A 13269-nucleotide genomic window follows, 5' to 3' on the forward strand; every position below is an offset into this window, starting at 1 on the left:
AAATTAAATACCAAGTCATTCAATGGGGGCAGAGGCGCTCATAGGCAGTTACCTTACTATGAACTCTAAAAGGAGCCCCGGGACATTTACCCAAATATTTTTATAGTTAGTATTTTTAATATTTAACTTACATTAATATTTATTTGTATAAAAAATTAATTTTTAACAAATATTTAATAAGAGGAAAAAGAGGAACAATAAAATTTTACATCTACATATCTTTATTCTACAGGTTTCACACTTCAATTTCACCTTTCCAGAAAACTTAGTCCAACTAAAAAGTGTGTAATCTAGCTACTTCAGCCATTCTTCAGTAAAGAAAAATATATACTCTGATCAATTAGTCTGGCTCATTCAGAAAAATAGAGTACTTATTTTGAATATTGGCTTGATATTAATAATACTAACATAGGGGATAATAAAGGAATGAATCAAAAATATTCAAATTCAATTGGGTCAAAATAATTTAAATACTAAACACAAATACTACAAAGAAAACTATTGATACATATTTAATAAATTAAATTGTTGCATTTTGTATTTAAAATAAATGAATTATAACAAAATACAAAAACATTTTTAAAAATTATTAAATATAAAATAAATTTTCTTTCATTTAAATAAAAAAAAACTAAATTAAGTTTAAAGTACCAGAGTTGGAGTCAACACATTTTTTCCGACTCTGACCCCAACTCCTCTGGCCAGAAATTCCTCCCAACTCCGACTCCACAGCCCTGGTTACATATTTATTCTAATTAAAATAAAATAAATTAAGGAATAAAAATTATTAAAAAACAATTTACAAGATTAAAAATGGTTAAATTTCTTGATTTTAAGCTGATTTGTGTATTTTTTTTTATATGATTATCTTAATAAAATTAATTTGTATGATATATTTTTTTATGATAAAAAATAGTGTTAGAATAAGTGGATTTATAAACATCTTATATATAGAGGAAAATTAACAGCTGTTAGCCTACGTATTTAAAATACTCTTACTACAGGTTCTCAAAAAGCTATTAAATTAGAATATATGGATTATATAAGTAAGTGATGGCCAACTTTACAATGGCTGTGGGCCAAAAATTAATAAGTACAGTAAGACCCCGCTTAACGCTGCCTCGCTTAACGCTGATTCAATATAACGCAGTCTGCTTGACGCCTAAAAAACGCTCAAAATTTATGCTGATTCAAATTAACACAGTATTTCATTGATTCGTATATAATAAAATTATTCCCAAACACGAACCAATCAGCAAAAGGTGGCAATTCGTCGTAGCGCTGTTTCTTAAATCTATGTTTCTTTTGTGCAATTTTGGAAAAAATATAACGTCTTGGATGCCATAAGAAATATATCGACTTCTCTTGGCAAGAATTAACTGATAAATGCATGAATGGAGTGTGGAAAAAGTTATGACTGAAAGTATCCAAGAATTCTCATCGAGAAGAGCCTATCACTGCATCGTTAGGTTGACCAAATTGTCAACTTATCAATACAGGAGATGTAAATGAGCAGGATATTAGGGAGTTACTGCAGGTCTCTGGTGAAAGCCTTACCAACGACGACCTTCAAGAACCGCAGAACAAGGAATTCATGTAGAACTGGAAAATAGAGATTCTGAAGACGAAGAACCCAAACATTTCCTCTACAGTTTTCCTTAGTAAAAGTTTGGTAACGATAACCGAAATCGTTGATCAAATTGTATCAAATGATCCATATTTTGATAAGAATGCCAAAGCAAAACGAGGCATTTTGGATGCGATCTTCCGCTACTGACATTTGCTTAAGGAAAGAAAAAGAAAGCGACCAATGAAACTAATTACATGACTTCATCGCAAAAAACAAGAATTTCAGAAGAGCCAGGACCTTCGTCACAAAATATTAACTTCACATTTCTGTGCACATATGTTTATGTGTTATTTAACATATATTATTATTCAAAAATTTATATAAAAATAACTTTAAATTATAGTAAAATTTGCTTATTTTTTGGTCACGTGTTCCCCTATCCCTATATACTCCATGTTAAAATGGTCTTGTTTAACGCTGTTTCGCTTAGTGCTTTGTCGTCTAGGAACGCATCCCCTGCATTAAGCGGGGTCTTACTGTATATCATCAGATTGAACTTGAAATTTAAGTCTTAAATGACTTTTTTAGATAAGAGAATAAAAACTGATTGAAATCATTATAATCAAAATACACTTACTTAGCAATAAGCATAAACAAAATTATTTGAAAATATTGTCAGTTTATGTTATTTTTAATGATAACATCATGGTCATATTGGAACATATGAAATTAGAACTATGGTTTCTGGTTTGAAGGCACAGTTTTAACACAGATAGATGGATTTGTACTACATAACATAAATGTACATCACAAATGTAATACATAACACTCACTGCCATATTTAAATTTCTCAGCATGAAACCAACACACAAAGACAACCAGATGTACAGTACACCATAATCTGTTCTGTGGCCTAGTGACCATTATCACACTTTAGGTGTCTCTTACTCAGAATAAGGCTATGGAGTGTGAGTCTATGGGCCAATTAGAACAGGATAGGATTCACATGATGAAAAAAGAGAAGGTTTTCTTTATTCTTGGCTGGACTATGAAAGAGTGTGGACATTTGTAAGAAGAAATAAACTCCACCTGGCTCAACTTAATGTTGACAAAGAAAATCCCCATGAATATACATTGGAGAATGAAAGGTTGGACCTACAATAGCTTTAGCCTGTATATATTTGCAATACATTATCAAATGTGTATTAAAATTTTCATTTTCATTTTATTCTTCACGTCAGCAATTCATTTTTACTACTCTGTATGCAGCATGTGTTTGGACGTATCATAAAAGTTCCTGGTCGCGAGAAACCTTTATTATTTTAGGGTTCATCACCACAGTTCTGATGATAATGAGATTTCAGTTATGTCATATCTTTGTGTCACTTTGGATAACTTGCAAATTCATGGATCTTTATAGGTAGAAATTCCTCTTGCTAGACATGATTACAACAAGGATTTTAACTGTTTTTAAAGTTAGAGTTATATGATAAATGAAGGGATACTGCAGGGTCCATCAGAAATGGCCTGGCAAGCTGGATCTGACCAACAGACCACCCAATATAAATTTTATTCTGACAAAATTTTTTTAACATAATTTTCAGAAATGCTATGTAATAGTTGAATAATTTATTATTTAAAACTCATTCATGCTCTTTGAGAATCATCCTTCACAAATAAAATAAACTGTTAGATTTTAAATCTGAATCTTAAAATTATATCTAACTATTAAAATTCAGAAAAATAAAAGAAAAAATTTTTTTCAATAATTATTTTACTTATTTTAAAAACAATCTATTTTGGCTATTTTTTAAAGTTAAAATTAAGTTTGCTTTATAAATAATTTAGCATACTTACAAAAGTATAAGTTTGTGTTACAGCTGGATATGATTTATCAGCAAGACGATAATGAGGTTGAATAGGCTCTACTGTAGCTACTATAGTTAAATTTCCAGTTACAGGTACTCCACTTGTATAGCTTTTTAAAAAAAATGTATTCGTATTAAATTTCAATTAACAAATTAATAAATAAATTGTAAAAATTATTATTAAATAAAATGAGTTTATTATCCAGCTTATAGAATTATATAACAGTTGATCAAAGTTTTAATTACAAGGTAAATGTTTTACTTCAAAGTTATATGTATATACACACACATGAGGTTTTTTGGAATTTTCTGATCTCAAAAATTGAGGTGTGCATTTAAACTGATGTTCACGTTAGAATCAGACAGTCAACTTAATGCAGCCTCATTTGTGTCATTTGCTCTTCACTCTGCTTGACAAATCATGTACAGTACAATATCAGTATATTCATGTGAAGACCCGAATATAAGAATAACGAGATTCGATTTAAATTTTTTATTTTATTTGCCAACCGATTTTCGAAAGTTAGGGTTAAATCAAACACAGAAACAAAAAACGGAAAAACACCCGACAAATTTTCTCGTAAAAATTAATCATAAACCATCGTTCCCACGGTAATACTTCCTTGTAGAAGATGAGTTAACTGATTGAAAAATAATTATATCATGTAATTCACCATTGGTCAAAAAGGACTTCCACCCTTGACGTACTTCACAAAATCTCGAACCCGAGATCCCGAAATAAAAGGAAAACGAACGATGACGCAGAGGAGAGAAAGAGTTTCAACAACTGTCAAGTGTGTGTGTGCCGTGGATTATCATCTCCCGCCGTTGAAGCCGTCCATCCCATTATCTTCAGTCCATTGACTCTTATTTTCAAGCAAACTCTCGTTCCTCGGACTTGTGCAAATCTCAGGATCACTAAGGTATTTATCCTACTCGCGATGTTTTGTAAACTCTCTCTCTCCAATCACTCGAGACGCGGTTTAATAGTTCGATTCGATGATATAAATACTTCCAAATATGTTAATTGATGTATTCCCTATCAATCTCAAAATAAACGGGTATTTTTGTTTAATATTAGAAGAGTGTGCGTTTCTTCCTCCATTGCCATCATCCGGCATCCCACGATTCGGAAAGTAACGCGTATCTATCCGTGAGAAGTTTGATAGATTGGTGTCAGTTCCTGACGTAAACGGGATCTTACGATCCCAAACCCATAACTAATCATTGACCGCTCGATCCCTAGTCATCCTTCCGACAACGAGGTCGGACCTCAAGGTCTTGTGCCGTTAAGAGGTAGAGAAGATAGGAATCATCCTCCATCTCCTACCCTCGGTTAACCTCACATTCATGGTACACATTCTTCCCACTACTTTGGTTTTAATTTTGATTTTGGAATGATTTGGTAGACTTTTGAACTGCAGCAAGCAAAATGAATGATGTCCAGCAGACAAATCTCTTATAAATGTGTGTTTAAGTAAAGAGTTATCCATTATATTGAAAAACAAGTATAAGTAAGATGTATATTTGTTAGCACCTCCTTAAAAGATATCTCAAAAGTAAAGGTATGTTGTAACATATCATAATATAAAACATTTTGTGATATGAAAAATTCATGTCCACGTTTTATTATATAGCTGACAGAAGAGGGGCATATGCCTGACATGCATATCGGCCCACAAGATATTCATGAATAAAGAGTGATGTCAAAGATGCCCAGTGTCTGTCTATGCACCTAGTTGTGACAAGAAAAAAAAAACAAATAAACAAAGACACAGTTTCAGAATAAGCAAAGTCTATTCTTGTTACTCAGACAAGAATGTAATTAGGAGTTTGAGTTTTGCATTTAGGCCTATAGGTTTTCCATGTGTTTATCTTTCTGAGACAGGAATTGTGTTTTATAATCCAGATTAATGGGGGTTCCAATCAAAACCTGAAAAAGTTACCTTGCAAATACAATGCACACCTTATATTTAAAATGCAGCTTTAAAAAGTTAATGCATTTAATCAGTAATAAATGTATTTTTTGAAAAGCATTTTATTTTCATGTATACAGTGCTTCACGATGTCTTAATTTTCAAATGTTTTCATCTATGACTCCATTATCAGATACAGAAGATCTGTACACCAATACAAAACCACAGTCAAAATTACCATATCATCAAAGTTTTAGAGAGATTTTATATTGGTATGCATAAGCATGAACATCATCTGAGTCATCATCTGAGCTTTCCTGAAGATTTTAATCTGAAGTATCAGCAATATCTTGATTTCTCTCTACTTTTTCATAAAATCTGATATTTTCATTTACTTTTCATTTGCATAATTTTTATGTAATAACTTTCAGTTTAATCTATAAAAACAAAACACAGCAACAGTCTTTTGGATTCATTTAGAGCACTAACACAACACCCGGTTTATAGGAAAGCTACAATGAGAAGCTATGTCAAGGAAGAAAGAAACGGTACAATTAGTTGTCATTAAAGAAAACTGGGCAAAAGGCCCAAAACAACATTGAAATTTTCAATATTCTAAAATCCATGCACAAATATGAGAGAACATGCACGCTTGCTTGATTAAAAATATTGAATGATGTGTTTTCACTTAAAAATTGTGACTTTTCTATGGAGATGTTTCCAATTCTTGAACCAAATTACAGTGAAACCATGTGTATGGGAGATTTCCCCAATTTTCAAACCATGTTAGTGCAAAATCATGTAATATAATGAGCATTATCATTCTCTATTAGGACCCATATAACATTGATCTTCTAACAAACAGTGTCATCATATAACATCAAGGTTTGCATAAGCCAACCATTCAGACTTGATCATACCACACACACATCACGAAAATTTCATATTATTTATTTAAAGTTTTTTCAAAAAATTTCATCTATTAAGTATGAATTACATCTGGACTTAATCAGTCTTAAACAGTAACAAATTTACATAAACAAACAGTAACTTTCATTTACATAAAAATTTACTTACTTAGCCATAACTGAACCAGTAAGATAGCTTTCAGTATCTACTAAAAATGCTGGTGTTGTAACATTAACTTCATATTGTGTTTGATCTATAATGAAACATTAATAATTTGTTTAATTTTTTAGTAAAAAATATATTATTACTTAATTAAATTTTTATCACTATTAATTTACAGTATTAAATTAATAATTACTGTAATAAATAATTTAATATGTGAATTAATCATTTAGTATATTATCTACAGTATATCATGTTAAATTCTACAATTTATGACACATTCGTTCATGGTATTCATTATTTTATACTAGCATAAAATACAATTGTTTTATAGAGTGATTGCCTTCGACTAATGATAAGGGATGAAGATATTAAATTGAAAAAAATAAAATATATTTTAGTGTTCTCATTATATTTCAAATGGTATTAAGAAATAAAATTTAAATTTTTGTTTCTTTACATTTCTATGCAACTAACATATTTGAATTTAAAATAAATTAATAAAAAGTAAAGCATTTGATATTTCACTTACAATATTCTTCTACAAGAAAATTGCACTCTTCAATTTGACCCTGAAAAATTATAAATAAAAATTCATTTATGTAATGTACAGTACCGTACATATTCATAACATTATCAGTACACATCATTACGATTTACACTATATTAAGCAACTACCATAAATTTTATAAAATGTAAATTCTTATTTTTGAGGAATATTTTAAAAATAAATACCTGAGCAATGACTTGAATTGTCCAATTGCCATAAACAGGCTGTTCTGATAAAGCATAAGTTAATATTACTGCACCTATGTTTTAAAAATATAATCTATCAAATTATAATCTTTGATTCATTTATTAATTTTTAACATTTATTTTAATTATTATTTATTAAACTTACACCAAAACAGCAGTCTGTTAACCTGACACTTTTATTTCTGACTATGGTTTGTTTATTAACAATGGCAACACAATTAGCTCAAAAAATGCTATAAGCTATCTTGTCAACTTCAATAGTTATGTTTATTATTGCTTAGATATTTCATGTGAAGCCTATTTCTTAGATGAAAATCTGATATACAGCAAACTCCTGCTAACTCACACTTCACATAATTTGACAAATTTTTTCAGAACAGTAATTTAAAATTTCTTGACAATAGAAAAATTATAATTAATGAGTTTTTTTGATATCAGGAGTCTTTATGATTCTATGCATTATATTACTGTAAATCAGTAAATTATTAAAGACTGTATATTGCTGTATACTCTTGTTACGAAATTTTTGAGCTGATTTCCTATAATAATAAATTCAGCAGTATAAAAGCAGCTCAGTAAAACTTCTGTGTAGAGATGATTGTAATAAATTACTCTACTGTACATATGTTCTTGTTTTTCATGTCATCAGAGAAAGCATCCCACTAACTTATACTTTTGTAAACTTGGACAACATTCACACCCTATCAATCTGAGTTAGTGGTAGTTTATTGTATTTATTTATCACACCTACATTTTCGAGTCAAATAATAATGTGCATTAAAAATGATTTTAAGCTTAAGTAAAATAGAAAACAATAAATTTAAACATTGAATATAGAAATGGCCAAAAAGTAACCATCAAAAAGCCTTGGTAATTCAAAATGGGTGATACAAAGTGTTTCAAATCATTAAAATGGTATTTAAAAGCAATTCAGTTATAAATATATTACATAAATAAACATTGTTCTAATCAAAGCAAATCAAAGTTTTGAATATAGTGTTATTTTCAGATCAATGATTAATTTATTTTCATTTACAGTAGTGTTCAATAAAATTGCATCAATTCAAAAAAACTGATAGCTTCTTCATTTTTCTGCTCCTCATGTTTGTGAGTTGCCACTAAACACATGTATTGCATCACATATAACATTTATGCACAGTGGCAGATCCAAGGTGAGGGCTACAGAGACTTAAAGTTCTCTCCACTAACACAATATTTTTAATTTTTGAGTTAGCACCCTTTTGGTACTTCTAGATCTGCTATTGTTTATGCAGATGTATTACATAAGTCAACATTATTAATTATTACATTCTCTTTAGAAGGCACAGCACGTGTATCTGCATTCAATGGTCTGTTTTGGCAGGGTTAGTTTGTATATGGAAATATGTAAAAATAAATAAATAAAAATATGGCTGTTTTGAGTAGAGAATGATTTATACACAACAGATATAAAACGACAGTGTCTCATTAGTTGCCTAAGCTTCCCAAAATAAGCTTTGCAATCAAAACAAAATATGACAAAAAAGTATATGTATGTCTGCCTAGCACAGAGTTTTGAAGAGTTTGATATTCATTATCAGCAATAATCTATGTATATATTGGGATGTTGGGTCAATGACAATGAGTAAAAAATTTCATTAGAAATGGACGAAAATGTTTGTATCATTAAATAATTTTATTCTTTTTACTGGTTTTGGTATATTTGTCTGTGTTTTCATTACATACAACCACTTTTAGAAGTAAATAAATTCCTTATTGTCAGGTTTTGAGTAAATATAGAAACTAAAGTGTATCCGTTGTGTACAATGTACTCATTTCTACTCTTAATTTTTATAGTATGGTGTAAAATAAAAATATGTATATAGCTTGGGAGAAGGAACAACTTGCTGGTACAAAAATATTAGGTAGATATGTCCTTTTTGTTCCTTATGGATTGACCCTATGTTCTTCATCTATGAACCTAAAATCTGTTTGGGAGGAGTTCAGTAACTGAGGATTTATCACAATTAAGACTTAAAGACTAGTGTTTAAGAAAAAAAGCCTCTTCTGATAAAGAAAATGCAGCAGCTTCAATGGACCAAGGAATATGCCAGATGATCTGAAGAACAGTGGAAAAAGAATCATTTTTTAGATGCAGATTAAAATCATTTTGATTTACATTTAGAATGAAAAATTTGTCCTTTGAGACTTTTCTGTTTATTTGTAAATATAAATAAATAAAATTTAATCTTTATGGCTCAGATAGCAAAGTGTATGTTTGGAGAGATGAAAAATTTCCCTCCTGATTGTGTAAAGTTATAAATGTCATCCTATAAGTCAGATTGTTGATGGTTATATTTATTACCAAGAACTTAGCTGTTACATTTGTAAATAATTCAGTGAATGCACAAATATGTAGGAACAGCCTCAAGTCATATGCCACCTACAATTTTTGATCACTTTGAAGAGACTGGTAAGTGCATCTTTCAAGATGATTTAATTTCATGCCACAGAGAAAAAATGGTAACTACTGCTAAATTTTTTACTAGTTCAGATTTGATGGCACATTAGAATTGAAAAAATACTATAATAATGAAATAAATTTCTACACTACAACGTTTAAAAAAATGAGGCAAAGAAATCAGAATTGTAATTACATCGTCTTTATTTTTGATTCTAATAGTAAAATAGAAAAAGTAATGCTATTGTGTTTAAACAAAATGAAACATTATGCAGTAAAGCTAAGGAATTATCAAAAGTATGTAATTATTTTTAATTGTCAAAATTCCTTCTACAGGCTTAGTAATATGAAGATGAATGAGCTTATAGCTTATTAGCTTGACAATTATTGCATCACATGCTTTGACCATCAAAGTTCTATGAAATGATGTTGTTACATACTTAGGGGGATAATTAAAGGAAATTGTTCTTCTTTTAAGATAAAAATTCAAATAGAGATGCCTAATATCAATTAAAGCATAGACAAAATGTACAGAAAATGAGTAGAAAAGAATTGAAAGTGAGGTATGCTTTTATATGTCTTTGCTGATAAATCACAGCAAAAAAAGAATGTCTATGACACACTAAGCATGACTTTAGTGACTTTAGACAAAGAAAAAGCTGGTTGATGAGTTTATAATCGTGAATTAAAATTAGCATATAACCTTCCCTATTACATCACCTGCACTACTTTCAAATTGCCTTTTAAGTACAGATAACTTGCAGATTATCCAAATGAAATTACAATAGTTAGTTAAGGCAACATATTTAAAATATTGAGCATCAAACACAAGACCGTGTTATTTATTAAACACTTGGCACTTTTCCACTTCTATTAGTCAACTAATAGAAGTGGAAAAGTGCCAAGTGTTTAATAAATAACACGGTCTTGTGTTTGATGCTCAACATATAAGAAAACACGGTTTCAAGAATACCTATATTTAAAATAATTTATATAATAATATCTTCAAAATATCTTGGAAGTTCAGAAGAAAGATATTTTACACTTTTTAAAAACTTTCAAATAAACTTACCATAATTGGTCTGCCTTGATAGCCACCTACGCACAATATTTCTTCTTGGATCTAACATATAAACATCTACAGCTTCAGGAAATGCTTTCAGATTAGTTGTAATAGGAATAGCCCTAAATTGAACTAGAAATAACAAAAATAATTTTAACATTTGTGAATGTCAAATATAAAAATGAGTTATTCCAATGAAGAGATTTATGTTTTACCTGTTTGACCCTGCTTATAAATTGGACGATCTGTTTGAACGAAAATAGTCATAAATCTTTGACGGAATTGTAAATATGATTCATTTACAAATAGTACACCACCAAGAAAACTATTGCTGTTTCCTTCTATTCGAAGTTTATAAATACCAGGAACAGTTGTTGTTGGTATCTAAAAATATTTTAAAATATTTGTCTCTTAGAATTAAATATATAATTAAATAGACTAAATAAATTTGTTGAGTTTAAAGTTTAAAATTCAAATAACAATTGGGATAATTTTCTAAAACAATATATTAAAGAGAGTTATTAAATTCATATTAAATAATACTTTTTTTATAAAGAAAAAACAGAAGAGCATAATGTGTTAATGTGTGTCAAGATGTTAATATTATTTGAGTAAACAATTCAGGAGCATTTTTGTTCCTATCATTCCTATCCAATCTATCATTCCCTGTAAGGGAATGATAGATTCACTATGTGGATCTGGATGAATAATAATTCATTTACTTAAAATATAAAATGAAACTTCACTTAATTTTATTTGTATAATCGGAGTGTGCAAGATTAGATATATGACAATGGTATCTAGAATTTTATGCAACAGAGTTGATGGGCATCTCAGCATTCTTTTGGCATAAACAATATTTGTCTTGTATAAATATAGATTTAATTTGTATTGTAGCAATCTAGTACAATTCTTTATTAAGTTCCAGTTTAGTTCTTGATCAGGTTTACAACATTGTTCTTAGTTCAATTCTGGTCAAGGTTGACAAGAGGATGGGAAAGACAGGGCAATAGTCCTGGTGTCTGTACTTGTACATGAAATTGTATTATAAACCTGGAAAGACCTGGAAAGATTTCTATAATAAAATCTATAAGTAATGCTCTTAAGAGCAGTGGTTTTAAATTTGAAAAAAATCTGTTAATTTAATTACATATAAAAAGCATTTTAAAATTAACAGGATGTTAATTTTTACACATGACATAACAGACAAAATTTCTGGTCCATAAGTCCATTAAATTGAAGTCCGTTAAATTGATATTTTACTGTATTTAATAAAATAGGACTTAAAATATATATATAATCATTATACATAATCCAGGCCCATAATGGAAGAATTTAGACCCATCTACATCTTTTATCTAAATGTGTAGATGGGACTTAAATTCCTAGGTATCCACCAATAACTGAGTGGATAAAACCATTAAACAATGGTAGTTGGTACCAAGTTTGCACCTGGCCAATGGACTGACCATGTGAAGTTTTTTGAATTATTTTTACACATCTAAATAAGGGCCAGTTTCCCTGTAAAAAGTCCTCCTGGCAGGCATTCTCCTTGGCAGGTTCCCTTTTGTTGATTTACATTATCCATAAAATCAGTCAACTAAATTCCTAGTCCAATATAATTGTTTTTAACTATGTAAACATATGCAAATAGTAACCATATGCTGACACTTCTACCTACCCATTTTAAGCAGTTGTAATACATACTTTTAACTTATAAAATAAATTGGTTATAACAATAAAATATTTTAAATATTTATTTTACACTGTCATGAATAAAAACCTTTTTTATCAGTGTTGTATTCTGCAACACTGATAAAATCTAAAAAAAAGAACTTCTACTTGATTTTCAGTGCAAATTGCAACTTGTTACTTTTGCACTCTAGAACGAAACTAGAACGAAACATTCTACTTTCATTCTAAAGTGATTTACTAAAATGTATGTATAAGTGCTCCATTGCATAAATGGAATAATGACATTTAAAACAATGTTGTGCAATCAAATTCTGTATAAAACTTGAGGAAAATGCAACATAAATATACAAAAAAGTCAAATGGGCCTATAGACAATACTCACTCTATCCACAGCACAAGTATTTAGATGACATAATGCATTTGTGGAGGATCATGAAAGTGTGAAAGATCAATCCCACTCAGGAAGACCATATTCAGTGAAAATCGATGACATTGGGGTAAAGTTCAACTAATGTTACAATCTTAAGATGCTGGAATACCTAAGAAAAGAATTTTTCATGTCCAGCCAAGCAGAGTTGACAGTTGGATGCTAAAGTCCCACATCACGAAGTACTCTGTATTATCAAATATTTGACCAAGAAAATTCCAGTTGTTCCTCAGACCCATTATTCACCCAGTCTGAGTCCCTGTGACATCTCTTTTTTTCTGTAAATCAAATTTTACCTGAAAGGTCATTCAGAACCAGTGGCACACTACTAATTTTTAAGTGGTAGAGAAATAAAAGACATGATACAAAATAAATAAAACAATGAATTTTAATTAGGAAAAGATTTTTGGAAAGTTTTCTACTTTTTCTTCCCTTTTTCTTTGAAGGCTTTCAGGACCCCTTG

General features: G+C 29.7%; 1 protein-coding gene across 1 annotated transcript in view; it reads right to left on the bottom strand.

Moving 5' to 3' along the window:
- LOC136982884 (CD109 antigen-like) overlaps positions 1 to 13269 on the bottom strand; it is a 96987-nt gene that overhangs the window by 54298 nt on the left and 29420 nt on the right. Inside the window, 6 exon segments of the mRNA XM_067279436.1 lie at positions 3428 to 3548; positions 6432 to 6516; positions 6958 to 6997; positions 7161 to 7234; positions 10694 to 10816; positions 10900 to 11068. Coding sequence (XP_067135537.1) covers positions 3428 to 3548; positions 6432 to 6516; positions 6958 to 6997; positions 7161 to 7234; positions 10694 to 10816; positions 10900 to 11068 — 612 coding nt within the window.

Source organism: Centruroides vittatus, unplaced genomic scaffold, assembly GCF_030686945.1.
Source record: "Centruroides vittatus isolate TY-2023 unplaced genomic scaffold, ASM3068694v2 contig_874, whole genome shotgun sequence".
Classification (NCBI taxonomy): domain Eukaryota; kingdom Metazoa; phylum Arthropoda; class Arachnida; order Scorpiones; family Buthidae; genus Centruroides; species Centruroides vittatus.